At 38.3% G+C, this 19,031-nt stretch overlaps 1 protein-coding gene across 3 annotated transcripts in view; it reads left to right on the top strand.

The window, feature by feature from the left end:
* The window catches only part of cdk14 (cyclin dependent kinase 14), a 231,510-nt gene that overhangs the window by 62,567 nt on the left and 149,912 nt on the right, over positions 1-19,031 (top strand). For all 3 annotated transcript variants that reach the window (XM_088084957.1, XM_088084959.1, XM_088084958.1), the window contains one exon: positions 13,064-13,309. In XM_088084957.1, coding sequence (XP_087941083.1) covers positions 13,064-13,309 — 246 coding nt within the window. The remainder of the gene's footprint in view (positions 1-13,063; positions 13,310-19,031) is intronic.

The raw sequence follows: 19,031 nt of genomic DNA, 5'->3' as shown, positions 1-19,031 counted from the left end.
GCCACAGCAGCACAGTAACAAAAACGCATTTACATATTTTATTTTGCTGCTGCACTTAATGAGTGTGACTTGCAGTGAGAAGTCACATTGGTTTTGACGGGAGGCCAACAGAACTCAAGGATATGGGAAAGTAGGTTGGTCCGTGCCAAAAAGGAAATGAATGCATTCCATCACAAAATAACCCTAAAATATACAGAATCTCAGACTAATAAATCATATTCATGGGTATCTGTGCAGAGATTTATCACAGCCTGAGCCCAAAGGTATTGGAAGGAGTACATAGCAAGTGTTGGACCATGTCTAAAGGCAAAAGTGCACATTAGATGTTGACAGTGGACCACACTTAAAGGTGGCTGCTTTTGTTCCAGTGGGCGCAGAACTGTGCTCTCTTTGGGTCAGTCTTTCCTTGAAGATATTCATGTTATATCACATAGAATGTGATGAGAGTTGGTGTGCAAAGAATCAAGAAAGATAGCTCAAGAAAAGAGACATTTCTAAATTTCTGTGATCATAAAACCGTAACATAGAAATGAAAACCTTATTTGCTGAAGTGTGGCTTTGTATGATTAAAGTGAGAAATTCAAACCCATCAAAGGTTCATTGTCTCATGCTGGATTCCAGTCCAGTCTTCGAGTAATTAGTTTCTCTCGGGATTGTTGTTTTTTTTTTTACAATTGAGGATTACATGTGACAGAAATCTTTATTTTAAGCAGATAATTACACACAGAAGAATGTGGCAGGTTGTGTAAGGCTGCACTCTGTTCAAATCACACTGTTGCTTTTGGAGAAGCCATGTTTTTTGGGGGTGGGAGGTGGGAGGGTATGCATGTACATAAATGTTCCTGCCTGAGCAAAAATATGCAATACATTTCAATTCACACAGATAATATATGGTTGGGGACAACAAAGAAACAGAAAACGAATTCATCATTGCAAATGTTTTTTAAATTGCTCTCTGTTGAGAAACAATAAAAATTCCAATGCACAATAGATGGGCAATGAATTGTGTTACTTTGTTAAGCAGTAATGCCAATGTTAATGGTTATACGGAAAACACAAGGCGGGTTTCCATAAAACTTCAAATTGCGCAAATTGAAATTGCAAATATAAAATATGCCTTATGAAAACACACCAATTTCGAAAAAAAACCTCCCATTTATCACAAAAACTTTATAACGCCTGTGTGTGGTGGTATTTCAGGCAATTTGAAAAAGCCATATTTCACAAATTGCAATGGAAACACTTTTTTGGGTTTTCTAGGTCACATGGTGCTATGGCTCTGTGCTTGTCAGTAGGAACTGGCTCCCTCATGATGCAGCAGGAGCTACAAGAGCTGTTATTGCATCACATAACTCTTCAAAATTTTAACGGATCATCTGGAAGTTTTGAATCCACAATTCCTCTGTGAAAATGTGGACTAACACCTTCCAGAAATCCCTCAAACATGGTGGTGCACAGGTATAAGGAGCTTGTCTTTCCATTATCGCTTGCATAACATGCCTATGTGGCCTTCGATTGGAAATAATGACGGCTGATGTGGTGGCTGCAATAGAAATAAAGCTGCTGATGTTTTGAACATCCATCGCCATGCTTCTTGGAATGTTACCACGAGAGGAGAAGTCACATAACGTCACTCAATAGAAACACGTTCATCTCCCAATTGTGTGTGTGTGTGTGTGTGTTGTTTTTCTTCAGATTATTTTTTGGGCTTTTTCAGCTTTATTGGATAGCGCAGGCTTTGGAATGAAAGGGGCGAGAGGATGACATGCAGCAAAAGGCAAAGGTCAGACTCTAACCTGTAATTTTTTTGATTGTCAACTGATTAATCGATTACATGGACAATGTTGCATCTGTTGCCCTTGTTGCTGAGGTGCGTCACGTCAAGAGGTAGTGAGGTTGGAACAAAACTTGTTTTATAAGCTAAGAGTGTTTGTCTTGAGTCATTGAGTTCTTTAGCAGAAAGGTTTCCTGATGGTTTGTGTTTTTGTGTTCACTGCCGCATAATGAATATGCTTTTGAATGAGTAATGAATGTGCTTTTTTTGGATTGTGTTGTTCATGTGCTATCTGGCTAACTACCATCAAGACGGTCCTCTGGTCTTCTTGTTTTTCTTCTTGAATGATGATGATTACAGATGAACGCCATCTTCTGAAATCAAGAGGTATTTCCTCTCACACAGATGTGGATCATACTGCTAGATGGCGTTGATTGTAGTCTAAACAGTGTGCTCATGTATAACATTTTGGCAGAGACACTGGCAATGTGAGGCACCACCAGTCGGCTTTATAGCTGTGTAGTTGATGTCAGTTTGGTACTGTATGTGTGGAACTTTATGTGTGGGTTAGTAGTTCATAGTGATGAACCCATAGCGATAACTCTGCACTCCCCCCAACTTAATAGGGCTTTTTAGCATCTTTAAGCTCTTGTTTTGTCTTTACAGTCTGCATTTGTGTTGGTTGAGTCTCACTGTTGTCACCCATGCTGTCCATCAGGGTCAGGCAGCCGTCTTAGTGAAAAAGCTCTGATGAACCCACAGTACGTTACCAGCCCAGCACCAAATGGCAAAACCATCATATCTGGTGAACACAGTGAAGCATTCAGCAGATAAAGAGTGACATATTTTACTCTGGTGGAGACCAAAACAGAGCAATAGGAGAGTGAATATTAGATGGACATTTGTCAGATGGTCAGTAACACAACTGAAATGAATACTATCATTGTGTAGATAGGCAACTAAGTGGTCAGAGAAAGACCAGATGTGATTCTTACTGAAATACCTCCAGACTGACATGTTAACTTACCCCTCCATCTGTTAAGAAACCTGGATTGATATCAATTTTCTTGTGCTGTGCTCAGACATCTTTTATGAGTATTTAAACCTTTGAACCTCGAGCAAATTGGTGCAATTAATTTTTAAAGCATGGGGGGAAAGGAAGTTGGCAAGAAAATTGGAAATTAGTGAAAAGAACTATTAGTCAAAATTAGTTTAAAAATAAGTTAAAGAAAAAAACACATTAATACATTTTCTTGTTTTTTTTAACTATTATTTTTATTTTCAGGTGATCTTGTAAGTTTTTACGAATATTTTTCTTGCTCATTTTTTGGCGAATCATTTTAATTTCTTTCAAAAACATAGGGGGAAGGCAAGGAGCTTCCTGACAAAACATGGCACAAAAATTAGCAAAGATTTAGCAAAAAAGCTACAAATAAATTACCAAAAGTAATGAAAAAATGTCCTAGAAAAGGTATAAGGTAGATTTATTAGTCAGTTTTTAAAACTTAATTTAAAAAATTAAATTAAAATAAAATTTATTCTTAAATTCTGCTACATATTTTGGAGTTGAAGGAGGAATGAAAACTAAAATGAAAACAGAAATAAAATGTATAATTATAAATATAGTTTTCTGGACATTTTAGATTATTTTATAATAATCCCCCCCTCTTATTTTCTTGGAATTGTCAGGGAATGTCTTGCCAAGTTGGTCATTGCTTTTTTGCCCATGTTTTTAAAAGAAATCTAACTACTTTGTCCAGTTTTCGAAAGCTCATATAGCTTGTAAAAGGTGTCTGAACACCGCACAAGAAAACTGATGTGGATCCAGGTTTTAAAGGGTTAAGTTGCTCATTGCTTTTCAAGAAATTAAACCACTTTGGTCTGGTTTCAAAATGGTTAAATGGTCATTACTGTATCATTATTCCTCTCCTTTCACTCATCTACAGTTCAAATCTCTGTCAGCAGCCGGTGACCACGGCTTCACACACAAAGCTGCTGTGTTTGAGGAGGCACCGGCTATATTTAGCGCAGACACACACAGCTATATCTGCCATTCAAGACCGCTGAAACAAAGGTTTGTGCGCCCCAGACAGCGTGGATGGGAGGAGCATGAGGTGTTTTTTTCCAGCCTCTCCTCTGGTGTATCGTCTCACTATCGTCCCTGAGCCCAGAATGATGAGCAGAAGCAAACCGATAGCTCTGCTTTGTCTCAGTTAAATGGAAATGCGTTCACGCAGTGGACACTCTGAAAGTGGCCCCGTTAATATGGCTGAAAGCCGTGAGTTCGCAGAGCACATAAGTAGGCTTTATGGCTGATTGGTCTTTTATGGCCTATGTGGTCCTTGTCATCCTTCAAACTAATGTCATCAGTAACTACTTCTCTGGAGATAGTTGCATTAGCGTGGGCCTACCCACTGTGTTACTGCCTACCTTTTCCATTACTATATGACAACTGCAGGATAAAATGGATCTTAAATGATCCCAGTGGGGCAATGGGGTCACTGCAGCAGCACAGGGTAAATTATAGAAAGAAAAACAATGCAGTTAATCATCCTTTGTTTATGTGTGTGTTTGCCTGTGTGTGTGTGTGTTGGTGAATGAGAGTGGCGGAGGGGGGCAGTGGTGATTAAAGAGGCTGTCCTTGAACCAGAATCAATATGGTGTAATTGCATCCGTGGTGGGGTTTTCCTGTCTTGGCGGGGTGTTTCCATCCTGGCAAGGGAGGAAAGCCAGATGTAGATGTAGGGGATCCACATGCTGCCGTAGACTGATGAGCAAACTCAGCCTTCCCTTTACCCACGTGCTTACACTCTTCTTTGTTACATCAACTAAATGAATCCACTGTCAACTAAAATACATAACTTTAATCACCCTAGATTGTAGGTACACCTAGATGTAAAAAAAAGGAAAAAAAAAGCGTATGATAGTAACATTGACAAGTGTTACCTGATCACCTTTTTTGATTACATCTTTAAAGTGTGACTATCTTTGCTTTTGTTCCATGATGAGCAATGTGCTATAAACTTATGAACAGTGTATCTGATATTATTGCTGGGTGATATGGCTATAAAATGATTTTGCAATATTTTAAGGTTATGTTGCAATACACGATATATCTCATTATTTTAAAATGTCTTTTAAACTAATATTAACTACTAAAATACAAAATTATTGAACTGAAGTTACAGTAAAGTTAAAAAAGTAGCAACTGTCATAAAATAAAGTTGAATACACTACTGTTATCATTCCATTCAATAAAACAAGGTTATAACTCAGGCTTGGGGACTCTGATTTTAAAATTTTGTAGCAATAGTTCAAGGCTATATTGCAATTCATGATGTATCTTGATATTTTTAAATGTCTTTTAAACTAATGTTAACTACTAAACTATAAAATAACTGAATTCACTGCAGTTACAGTAAAGTTAAATAAAGTAGCTACTGTCATAAAATAAAGTTGAATAAACTACTGTTATAGTAACATTGAATAAAAAACGAGTATAAGTTGGGCTGGACGATAAGGCTTTAAATAAATTTTAAATAAAAAAATAAACATTCGCAAATTTTTTTATGGCTATATTGCGATTCACGATATATATCTGATATTTTGAAATATCTTTTAAACTAATGTTAAGTACTAAAATACAAAATTAGAGAATGAACTACAGTTACAATAAAGGTAAAATAAGGTAGCTAAAGGAGTTTCCTCAAATTTGGCAGAAACGCCACTTGGTGGTCAGAGGTAACTGTGGCTTCACAAAACAGGTTCTTGGCCAGAATTCATTGGCTAACTATGACAAAAGTTTGCACAAATGTTTAATAGGCTAGAATGAAAAAATGACATTTTATATCCAAAAAGTTCAAAGGTAAACCTCCCTGTGACATACTATTGTGTGGACAGACAAGGATAAAAACTGCATCTTGACTGGTTGACAGAGGTATACAAACACAAGGCGGTAATCCTAGTTTTGTTTTGGAAACGTTTCATGAGAGCAGTGAGAGTGATCCTCAACATTAAAATTTCAGGACCAAAACAACATCTGATTGATACTGAAACACTCCACTCCTGGGGGGAGCTGCAGAGTGAGGTAACGCATGCTGTGGGTTCGTCACTACGAGTGACCACTTCCAGATACAAGTAGTTATTTTAAGGATTTAAGTACAAATGTTTATTCATATTTGTACCAGAATTGCTTGAAGGTTTGATTTTAATTTTCTCTCTGAACAGCACATATCTGGCTACTGTTACAGTTACATTTGCTACTATTATATTGCTTAGAGTTAATATGGAAACAGATATTTAAGTGTGTTGTATCCATGCACTTTGCTTCTTCACTTAACATGCTCAAAAATGAACCCTTTAAAACCTGCATCGACATGAACCTGAGACATTTGGTTTGATTTCCTTTGAGAAAATAAGATAAAAAGGTAATGAGAAACGGGGCAAGAAATGTCTAGATAAGCGCACAAAAAAAAAAAAAAAGTAAAAGGTGAGAAGAAAATTACTTTAAAATTACCTGTGGGGAGATAATTAGTTATTTTCCCAAAAAGGAAAAATAAAAAGTCCAGTATTCTTATTCTTATATATTTAAAATTATGTAATCAAAAAAAACGTTTGGTTTTTTTTGCACTTTCTTATAGGTAAGATTTTGTCTCTTTTTTTCAATTTGTTGGCCCATTTTCAGGTAATTTTCTTTCATCATTCATTTCACATCATTTTCTTATTATTTTCTTTTACATTTTCTTTCTTTTGTACTTTTGTCCTGTGATGTTGCTTGTTGTTCCTTCTCCTTTTTTTTTTAAATAATTAAAGCCAATTTGGGTTAAAACTACATTGGTGCATCAGGGGGATCTATAGCTTTCTGTAAGAGTCAAAGTAGATTATCAGGCTCCACCACAAAAGAAAAGCTACAAAAAGACACAAAGAGACCCCAGTGATTTTGGCTCAGTACCTGTCTGGGTGTTTTAGGGCCAATCCAACCCCGTGTTGAGTGTAAGTGGATAATAAAACCCTCCAGCAGGGAGACTCCTCAATGAACCATCACTCTCCACTACTCCTACAAGGGAAGCACTGGTGCAGGATAATGTATGAAATATCATATCAACCTCGAAAAAATTCTGTCTCTACATGTTAACAATTTATTTATATACATAAAAGTGGTTGCATTTTGTTATACAGTCTTTTCATTTAAGAATTAAAGAATCACTTTCGTCTGATATTTAATTACAACTGAGTTAGTTTATACCTATGTGCTGTATGCAAATGAATACTGTACAATTTTTGCACTAGCTGATTATTTAGGATATGTTGATACATTTGCCTTTGATTACTACATAATATGCAATAACTTAACAACAGAATGAGCATGACATGCATCCGTATCCATGGTGACAGAATCAGAATCAGAATCAGAATCAGAAAAAGATTTATTGCCAGGTATAGTTAACACAATACGAGGAATTTGTTCTGGTGGGTTGGTGCAACATAAATATAGAAAAAAAAAACAGATAAAATAGAAGATACAAATATAAAATATAAAAAGTACGAGTCTAGCAGTGCAAAACAAAACAAGTAACACAAGTAACAGTGTAACAGTGCAAGAAACAGAACCATGGAATTAAAGTGTTATGATGTTTCCTGCTTGTAGTGAAGATTAAAGCAGTGCCCTCCATAGCTGTTAGAGGATCATCTGGTGATAATCTGCTCTCGAAGAAAGTAATACAGTAATTGCAGGCAGTGATGGTTTCACAGTAATGAATAGGCAATGTTTGCTTATACATGTTTGTTACTCACTCTTGTATTTGATGAAGTGAATTATTGCATGATGATGTAGTAGACCATGGAGGCCCTCTGTGTTATTTCCATCATAATACCTGTTAGTGACAGGTGCAGGATTAAGAGATCCTCTGCAGCAGCCTCAAGTAAAATCTTCATGTGTTGCTGTAGTAGGGGAATCTTAACCCTTTGAAACCTGGATTGACAACAGTTTTCCTGTTCTGCATTCTGATGCCTTTCACAAGCATTTAAACCTCTGAAACATGAGTGCATTGGTTTGACTTCTTTCAAAAACATGGCGCAAAAAGGCAATTAGTAAGTAGGCAAGATGCAATATAGGGTTTTGCAGAGCTCCAGACTGTGGCTATTTATTCACATTTTGTGACCATGGAGCACCACTGTGACTTGCAAATACTATTTATATATGAACTGGGAAAACTAGTTTGTTTCCAGCTCACAGTGAATGAATCCTGACAGTTAAAGGGTCCGTGGTATTTTTTTTTTAGATGTTTGCGGACAACTTACTGTTGACTGGAAGCTTCAAGTCCACACAAAAACATCAACACTTCCAGCCTGAGACTAGCTGCGACCTTCAAAATAAAAGCACCATGGGTTCCACTTTGATTTATTTAATTTTAACATTACTTTATTTAACTTAACTATAACAGTACTTTAGTCAACTTTATATCAAAACAGTATTTTATCAAATTTTGTTATAACAGGAGTTTATGTGACTTTATTTTATGGCAGTAGCTACTTTTTTTTGTAATTGTAGTTAATTTAATAATTCTGTATTTTAGTTGCTTACAGTAGTTTAGAGGATATTTTAAAATATTGAGATATATATTGTGTATTGCGATATAGCCTAAAAATATTGTGGTATTATTTTAAAGCCTAGCCCTAATTCAAAGTGTTTTATTGTATTTCAAAATAACTGTACAGTAATGTTAGAATTTGGCTGATTTTTTGACTCTAAAAAACATCAACATTTGCAGTATCTTGCTGTATTTTGAAAAAAACAAAACAAAACAAAACAAAAAACTGTAGAATACTGTTAGAATTTGGCTGTACTTTACAGGATTTTGTTACAGTGTAATACTAAACAATAGTATTGATAGTAAATATAATGACTGTATTAATGATTCACTCATGACATTAAATAAGACACAATTGTATATATGTGTCGGCCCTTCGATAGTCCGGCCGACCTGTCCAGGGTGTACCCCGCCTTCCGCCCGATGACAGCTGGGATTGGCTCCAGCCCTCCCGCGACCCTTACGAGGACAAGCGGTTACAGAAAATGACCGACTGACTGACTGACTGACCTCAGTTGCTAATTACCTGACCTTGATGCGTGGTACCTGTGCTGTGTTGGCTTGAGTCTGCAGAGCACAGCAGTGTGTAATGTCTCACGCTGCTCATTTTCATCTCAGTTGTGTCAGAATGTGACAGGACTCGAATGCACCCGCTGCCAGCAGATGTTTGATTCTTTTAATTTGATCTCATTCTGGTTCTTCTTTTTCTTCCATATGTAAACGTTTGTGTGGATTCAGTATTGAACATGCATGTGATGCATCTGTCCCTTCATCCATCCATCCAGCTGTCTCTCCATCGATCAGTCCATCCATTTTTTAAATTGCTCATTCTCTCAGGGTCATGGTGGCAATGAAGTAGCAGAGCAGCCAATTTGGGTGTGGTTCAATCACATTTCATTGAATCCAGTTCCACATCTGCTTATTCAATTCTTTCACCTCTTGAAGATGCGTGGTTGTCATAAATAGACAAAAGTAGTTATTTAAGAGGGACCATAGATGTGCAATTTGATGAGGGATTTGTTGGCTGCGAAGCGTAATGAAAAATGGAACCAGCTACTGGAATCCATCAGTACAATCAATCTTTCTCATCCAGGATTTTCTGGGGGATCCCCTACTACCTTTTGGTCAGCTAAAATGTGACCTACACAGGACAAAGAATTTCTGATTTTGCATCAGATTATTTGGGCTAATGACACATTTTCAACAGTTCACTAAAAAAACTACAACAGAATAGTCAAGGGATCACCGATGTAATGAGGAATCGACCTCAGTTCATGAATGCCTGTAGATATTGATATATGCATTAATTTAAGCTTCATCCTCATTCATGTGCATGCAGTGGTTCATTAATGCAGCGTATGCGTTGGAGAGATGCCCTCCACAAGCGTGCAAGCCAGCAACTGTCACCAAGCACAGGTGTGTTTTATAACGCCAGAGAGGAGCAACAATGTAGCTAACAAGGGGTGTCATATTCCAAACACAATACACAGCACAGAGGCTGTTGATGAAGACGGGGGAATGCTGGTACTGTGATTCACTTAAAAGAAAAAAAAAAAAAAAAAAAAACTCAATCAGGAAATCACAAAAAAGAACAGATTAACCTGAATTAACACACACACACACATCACTAGACTAAGTTAGATCATTTACAGGCGACACAAGGCTATCATGTGCTGCCCAGTGGTGGCAGATGTATTCTGATTGTTTACACAAGTGAAAGTAGAAATACCCGAGCAGGGAAAACATTTGCTAACATCACCTATTACAAGTTGTAATAATGTTTTTAAGAAAACATTTTAATCCAATGTTCAGAGTACATTTTAAGGATGGTTATCATTTTAAATAATGTCCCTGTAAGGTTAAATGGTGATAAGATGTAACATTGTAACTGCAACATTCTGAGGATGTTTTGGTGATGTTGAGGGGTGACAGATCATAGAATGTTCTTTTATAAAGCATTCCCACAATGTTACATGAGAACGAAGAAAGAACATTTTCAAAGCAACATTCAGAACACGTTATTGAAGCCGGAGACAACAGAACAATTTTTATGATCTTAAAAGAGAATGTTACCCTAACATTAAGAAGAACATTCTTGGAACTCAATGAAAACTTGTAGTCATCACTAGATGAACTTGTAGTCACAACTCAACATATCATATTTTTTTCCAGGACATTTGTTGCCAAGTTGCTCATTGCATTTTTCCACATAAAAAAAAAATCCAACAAATTCTGTGAGATTTCAAAAGTTAAAGTACTTGTGAAAGGCATCTTAACAAAATTACTTTTGATACTTAAGTACAGTCAATATCAGATACTGATATCACTGGTTCTGGTGCAATGCTTGGTGCGAGTTCCTCCCATGGTGCTCATTGGCCAACTGAGTCCCAACGCCAGGCTCGTTGGTTGCTTTTCGTATTAACCAAGAACTGCCGTTTTATGTCAGATAAATCAAGTCAAATCAAACACAGTGACGTGGCAGTTTAAAAGCTCTGGACCCAGGAAACAAGCACAGTATAAATTACTTAAAGTTGCACATATTATAGTACTTAAGTGCAACTACTTAGTTAAGGCCCACCTCTGCTTCTGACTATGTTTCAGCTAGTGATCAAAGTGATGGCAGCTGGTTGTTTGAAGCAAAATACATTTACTTAATGTATTGCCAGTGGTTCAAAGTGGTCTTTAAAATGTGGCATAAGACCATAGAGGATTTCATAAACCTGTCACTCATCATTCAGTGCAGTAAAACTTGTGTTGTCCCCGGTATATCAGTCTCTCTGTTCCAAGTTCTGAAGCACGTTGGCGACCTTTTTATCATCCTGTCATGTGCCTTTGCCTCTGATGATTCTCCGATGTGAAGTGCTTGGAACATAAGCCTTGTTGAACACAACCTTCCCAGACACTCTCATCAACTATTGATGCATTGTAGTGTGATAGGTCCTAAATGACTGTATTTGTTTTTCTGAGTTTATGAGCCTGTTTCAGATGACAACTGCCGTCACTGAGGACACACTGGAGATCCATGTTTATGACAGCCTTGTTAACTCCTCATTTCTTTTTATTCCTTTTGCATCCTTCTCTTGTGGATTTCTTGGCCTATTTCACACTATTTTGGTTAGATAGATTCCTGTGTTCTTCCCTCTGTTGGAACTCTTCCATTTGAATTCTTGCTTGAAATGTAAAATTGGGACCTTAAAGAAAAGCCTGGCAAACTTTTTTTATAAAGCGTAAAAAAAAAGTATGAAATATTACAAACCGCTCAAGTCTGGACCACAGATGAAGACCTCTAGTTAGATGTATAGAAAATAATTAAGAAAGATTACAATTAAATATTTTCCTCAACCTATTAAGCCTTACGGTATGTTGTGTTCTGGATCTGGTTTGCTGAATTTATGGTGTCTTATCAATCCATGTGGGACTGACACGCTTACATAGGCCTATGCCTGACACACTAGGCGGGGTTTCCATTAACCCTCAATTTGCTGAAGTTGAAATTGCGAATACAAAACGCCTAATAAAAACATGTCAGTTTCGAAAAAAACTGCTATTCGAAAAAGCAATTTTGAACTTAAAACTGCGATTGGTCCAATTTTTTAGCTTTTAACGCTATATGATGTGTTACAATTAGTGGCGGTAATGCGACTTCATGGATGCCAGCCACCATTAAACCCAAAGAAGAAAAGTACAACAAAGTCACATAACGTGTGGACGGAGGAAGCGGCCGAGATCTTCTTGACTCTTATATGAGACAAAGAAATTACGGTGATATTAGATTGGCCTTATTGATTCTATTATTTCAATAGAAATAAACCAACCAATGTTTTGGACATACATTGCCATGCTTCTTGAAAGGTTACTGCAAGAGGAAAGTCGCGTAACATTGCGAGAGAAGTTACATAACATCACTCAATGGGAACGCAGTCATCTCGCAATTGTGTGTCATTAATATAACTAATAAACCACACTATCAATCAAAGTTGCTTGTTTAGGAAGTTTCCATACTGGTGCCACAGTGAAGGGAGCGTGTGTCGTGGGAAATGTTGTGGTGTGTCCAATGAAACCTAGCCCATGTTGAAGAGCAGAGCACAGAGCTGCAAGATGACTCCTCCTTGTGTATTAGAGTAATTAGAAGTTCTTCCTGCAGGGGAGCCCGGGCCTAAATATTTAATCTGAAGGAAGCCGTGGCAAAACATGTCATGCCGCCTGCATCTATTGTGTCCAATGCACACAGTCCACGGTGGAGCAGCAGCTGGTAAGGTGCTTAGTGTCGGGGGAAACGGACGGGGAGTGTGGAGGGTTCAGCGTGTGCCTGGTGGGCTTGTAGGAGACATCTGTAGCATGTCTGCACAATTGTATGGATGTGTAGATGTGTGTCAGAGATAAGGTGGAATTGTGGGAGCAGCAGCAGCCGGTGGTGCATGCGTGCGTGCAGCCGAGCCGACAGAGGCTGGAACTGTTTTGATCAGAGAAAAGAGAGATGGAGATGAAAAGGCTCTCATCCTAGCAGAGAGGTAGCAGCAAGACTCTACGGGGAGGGAAGAGACCAAGGCTGACAGAGAGATTAAAAACAGGCAGGATCTGGAAGATGGGGGCAGTCCGTTTTTGGCTGAACACTGATAATCACAGATGGATTTTTTTTTTCTTCAATGCTCTTTAATGCTTTTATGTTCCATCTCCTTTCTTTGCCTCTTTTTGACAGATATGTGTCACAAAGATGTCCACACGCAGCTGCCAGGGAACGGACTCAGTCATCAAGCCCCTGGACACCATCCCTGAGGACAAGAAGGTGAGAGTGCAGCGCACGCAGAGCGGCTTCGACCCCTTCGAGAAGCCCACCAGCCAGGTGAAGAGGGTCCACTCTGAGAACAATGCCTGCATCAATGCCAAGGGCTCGTCCGCTGGCAAGGAGTCGCCCAAACTGCGTCGACACTCCAGCCCTAGTTCTGTAAGTATCACTCACCACGTTCTTGTCTTCATGTTTGTAACCCACGTTGCATTTTTGTAACTGTACACTTAGTAGTCACCACCCTAAACCTGATGATGAAGTCATGTGGTTGCAAGAAAATATCTTGTTTACAGAGTGTCATAAGGAGAAGGATAAGTCAAGTCCATTTTACTTTTTTCATCACAAAATTTGCCCCAGGGGGTTTTATGATCTATGATGCCCTCTGACCTTACACCCTCTCCTCATATAAAGAAAAAACTCCCAAAAAAAACCTTTAGCAGGGAAAAAAAAAGAGAAAGAAACCTCAGAAAGATTATCTCAGGAGAGATGCTTATTCCAGGAGGGACAGGCATGCAATAGATGACATGTCGACAGAGATTCATAGATTGTAAGCATTTAAAAAAATGGACTGAGGAGGACACACACACACACACAAAAGAGGCAGCGCTGTGTTCACAGGCAATGGGAATGCAGTCTATCCCCTATATTTAGCAGATTTGTCTGTGTTTGAAGAACCTGTGTGCACATGCTAATTTTGGTGGGAAAGGGGTTTTATGGGCTGAAAAGTGAATTTACTGGAGTAGTTTATTTCGATTGGTTCTTTTCCCATGGCGAGCATAGCGTCTGGACTATCGCATTTCAGAAAAGAAAGAAAAATCATCTTCTGACTTCAAAGCTATACGTAATACAAAGTAACCTTTATAGGACTATAGTGGAATCAAAAGTACAATATTTGTCTTTCAAATGTAAGGGAGTACAAGTCATACATTTCCACAAAAGAGAAAGTGAAATACCGATACTTGAAAAACTGCACTTAGGCACTACAGTAAATGTTGTTACTTTGTGCTGTCTGCCTCTGAATAGGGCAAAGAAACAAACACAGAGGAAGAGAGAGAGAGAGGGGAGTGTGGGGGGGCACTTACACAAAGGATAGAGGGAGAGAGAGAGATACAAACAAACAGGGTTAGAGAGATTAGACGTCTTCGACATCTTGTAGCTAAATGAGTCAGTCTTGCTCTGGTTGGCCGCTGCTTGCATCACCTAAGGCTGGCTGCGCAACTTTGATGGTGGATTAGTTCTATTAAATACTCATAGCTCTTATCCTTAACTATTTTGTGGAGAACTTAATCATCTGAGTAAAATCAAAGTGGGCGACATTTCTTGCCAAGTTGTGAAAGGCATCTGAAAGTAGTACAAAAACTGATGTCAATCCAGGTTCTTAAGGGTTTGATAAGCATTCACTTCGTTCTACAACTTCTCAGATATGAAATAACTCAGCTGTTTACAGAATATGTCCGATGGGCATTCTGGTGTTCTCTCTTATGCACACTGCCTGTGTGAGCATTGCCGTACCTGCTTCTTTTTTTTCTTTTTTTTTTTTTTTTTCTTTTCGGCATCCGTGTTAACAAGTCAGAGCAGCCAGACTGCCTGCCTGAGCAGCGCTTGTCACATGTGTCTCAGTTGCTTGTCAGCCTGGCACATCTAGAGAAACGGTGGCTCACAGATTTTTTTTTTTCTGTGCGCTGCGGTGAATATATAGTTTTGATAATTATATTGACTCTATGCCACCTTTTATTACAGTTTCAATGCCTGTCACAAACATACCGTCACAAACTTCCCTGCTTCCCTTTCAAAATAAAAGTCCTCTGTCAACAGAATTCCATCAGTTGTTGACACAAGGTATTTTATTGTTAAACATTTGCAGGACCTTGTTGTTAACAATACAGGAGTCAAATTTATGTTTAAAAATGTTGAAATACAGAACTCATAGCAGCAAGCAGCTCTACAGAAGCATCACATGCTGCTCACTAATGCCATGTGTTCCAGATGTTTTATATATATATATATATATATATATATATATATATATATATATATATACATATACATACACAGTAGGCGGCACGGTGGCTTTGTGGTTAGCACTGTTGCCTCAAAGCAAGAGGGTCCCTGGTACGAAACCTGGTTGGAACGGGGTTCGGTCCGGGCGGGGACCTTTCTGTGTGGAGTTTGCATGTTCTCCCCGTGTCTGCGTGGGTTCTCTCCGGGGTCTCTGGCTTCCTCCCACAGTCCAAAGACATGCAGGTCAGGTTGACTGGTGACTCTAAATTGCCCTTAGGTGTGACTGTGAGCGTGTATGGTTGTCTGTCTATATGTGTCAGCCCTGCGATGGTCTGGCGAACTGTCCAGGGTGTACCCCGCCTTCCGCCCGATGACAGCTGGGATTGGCTCCAGCCCCCCCGCGACCCTTACGAGGACAAGCGGTTACAGAAAATGACTGACTGACTGATATATACAGTATATCATATGCTATTGTGGGCATGGTCGATATAAAGAGCTAAACTAAGCTAAAAGCAACAATGTGGTGGTTGAATTGAGAGCCGTGTGCTGGTTCACTCTTTTGACAAATAACTACTTGCTCTGGTTGTCAGATCTGCACAGTGAGCACAGTTCTAAGTATAAGTCTCCATACAGGACCAGTGATACCAAACCTCACTGTGACAAGACTTCTGAAAGCTGCGCAGAGTCACAGTGGCTGGCTGTTGTTCAGCAGGAAATAGTCACAATATGTATCTCCCCCAAAAAAGGAAAATAACAAAGCAGGAGAAAGAGGCCGGGAGAGGCTGCCATCAGCCGCGCTGCTGATGATACAGTATTTGGTGGGCAGTCACCTCTGTTCCAGTTGATAAACAGCGGGTGAGAAGCCAGTCAACAGTTGTGGCAGCGTTACCGTGGAAACACAGCTTGTAGTTCCGACAGAGGATGGGGGTTGAGGTGGTAATTTTTGTAGCCATTCTTTATTCCTGAGGAATTGTTTTAAAAATAAATCAAGATTCACATTAAAAAGACTGAAGTAAGTCAAAAGAAGATTCAACCAGGTGTTTGTACGGTCAGTACCAGTCAGAGGGGCAGAATAGTTTCCCGAACAAATACTGACTAAAGTACAATGTGATGCTAAATAAGATTAACATGTAACCACAAATAAGCAGAGATAATGTTGGAAATCAGTAAAGAGGGTTTTCAGTATGGATGATTTATTTATTATGTATAGCTTTATTTTTCAGTTTTTGATTTAACAAATACATGAGACTTAACAACTGTGTATATAAAACACAAATCTGTTGGACAATCAATAAACAAACAACAAACAAACAAACTAAAAATATCATCTATTGCAGCTGTAACAAGTGTAAATTCAAGTTATCATTAATGATGATTATAATGAATAATATAAATTAATGTTGCATTTCACTGTATAGATGGTAATGTTACTGGTTCTGGCAGTATGAATGTCAGTAAAGTTAGAGTAATGGTAGCAGTAAAAGGATTTTTTTCTGCGTTTGATGAGCCACATGCAGCAATATTCTTTTAAATTTCTTAAAACGCTACATTAATTAGCAATTTGTTTTGCAAATTTGCTTAATATCAGTAAAAGAAAGATTGTTTTCGAAATATGTTTCAACATCAGACTCCAAAAATCTCAATAGTAGCGTGCACTCGCTCGGCTTTGACATAGCTAGGACTTTTCTAATGCTGTCAAAGCATGAGTTTCCTCTGTGTTTCCCAGGTGTTTTGTTTTGGCAGCTGAGCTCTTTTTCTTTTCTCCATCTGAAACTCATTTTGCAGCCTGTATTTCCTCTTGCTTAATTGAAGGCTGTGTACAAACAACATCATTTTCTTAATCATGCAAATGAGATTTCCAGGTTTTATACATATGTGGTTCCTTTTTTTAATTTGGCTCCAAATGTGAAAAGCCTAATGAATGTGCACGCAAGTAAGATTTAATAAGTGTGATATGAGGCTTGACTGATTGCCTGCCAGCATCACTGCGAGACACTAATGAATTGTTTCAGCTGTGATTATGAAAACGTGTAAATCATACCTTTCATGGTCTTTTTGTGTAATCTGCCCAATCCACATAACTAATATTTCACACACAACCTCTGGATTGTGGAATAGCTGATCAGACACTGCGCCTGGAGATTACAGGTTTTTATCGGCGTAGATGTTATGGTGCTCTCAACTTAATGACATATGGCCCACGAAATAGCAAGAAATTATTGAAAGTTGCAAGAAAATGAGTGAAGAAAGCAAAAAAAAAAAAAAAATTGTCACCCTTTTTATAAAACTATTTTTTAGGTCATTTTCTTTGTCACCTTTGGCTAATTTATTTTTTGTCATTTTGTCATTGCATTTTCCCCATGGTTTTCCAAAAAATCAAATCAATTTACTGAGGTTTCAAAGAGATAAAACAATCCTATTTTGATCCAAAACATTTCTGTATTAGCTGACAGTGTGCCAGCCACTGAGGAGCGAATTCACAGAGGGACTGTGCAGCTTTTGCAGCTGCTAAATCTGCACAAATTAGACAAAAATAAAATGTAATTTTTAAAGCACCTTCAAAGGATGCTGTGCACCACCGACTGAGCCACCAAGCGAAAAGCATTTGCTTGCTCCTGTGCAAGCATGCATTTGGTGCAAAATGTGACCATTTCTATGCAAACAAGCCTCATTGCAAAAAAAAGTCAAATTCACTAATAGCAGTGCGAATAGCCACCGGTAGCTGCAGCGTCTTCAGAGCATTGGTGGTAATTGATGTACATTTATGAAGGGTTCACACCCCGACATTCCAGTGTAAGGCATTACATATTTTGTCATTTGCCCTCTGCTTTAATTCTGCTGTCTTCTTAAACATTTAAATTTGCCCTTGTTCAGTTCATATGAATATTTCAGTATGCCATTCAGTACAATTTTCTCCAATTTTGCTGCTGTACTTATTCTGCAATAGCTTCATATTAACAAGTTATGTTATGTAGATTTTAATTTGTAATTGATATCATTGTTCCATGATTTTTATGCCTCTTTTCTTCTTGTGCTTCATTTCATTTTAGCATTAGCCTGGTTTCCATTGCAGATTTGTGCAAAACTGAAGAGATACTTTCAAAATGTCGATAAAACACAGTTGTGAGATGACTGCGTTTCCACTGAGTGATCTGCGACTTCTCTGGTGTTAATATTCCAAGAAGCACGGTGATGGATGTTCAAAACATTAGCAGGTTTTATTTCTATTGCAGCCACCACACTAGCCGTCATTATGTCCAATCAAAGGTGACATAGGCGTGTTATGTGAGTGATAATGGAAAGGCGAGCCCCTTATACGTGGGAGTATCCACGTATGAGGGATTTCTGGGAGGTGATAGTCCACGATTTCACAGAGGAATTGTGGATTCAAAATTTGCAGATTATCCGGTCAACTTTTGAAGAGTTATGCGATGCAATAACACCACAAGCCAAAAAAGTGTTTCTATTGCAATTTTGCAATATAAGTTTTTTCCCCAATCGCCTGAAATTCCACCTTATACAAGCGTAAACTTTTTTTTGCTATAAATGGATTTTTTTTTTTCAAAAATGACATATTTATATTCGGCTTAATTTATATTTGCAATTTCAGTTTGTGCAATTTGAGGATAGATAGAAACCCGCCTAGTGAGCCTCCTTATCAAGAGATCCTGGTCTGGGTGTTTGGACCACACCAGATTAGAGCTTTGACTCAAGGAACCACACAAATTTAGGAAACACGCCAGAGTTTATTTTAAGAAAAACAAACACATGTCAAAGTAAATCATAATCATCAAAGATGCAAACTACATCAATGCCGTCACCTCCCTCTGCAGCATCCAGAGTTTCGCTAGTTTCCTCTTTTCACATCAGTTGGGTCTGA

The sequence above is a fragment of the Plectropomus leopardus genome, chromosome 11 (genome assembly GCF_026936395.1).
Source record: "Plectropomus leopardus strain MGB_pleo_1.0 chromosome 11, ASM2693639v1, whole genome shotgun sequence".
NCBI lineage: Eukaryota > Metazoa > Chordata > Actinopteri > Perciformes > Serranidae > Plectropomus > Plectropomus leopardus.
Note: the sequence above shows the minus strand (reverse complement) of the source record. Positions and strands in the feature narration are given on the sequence as shown.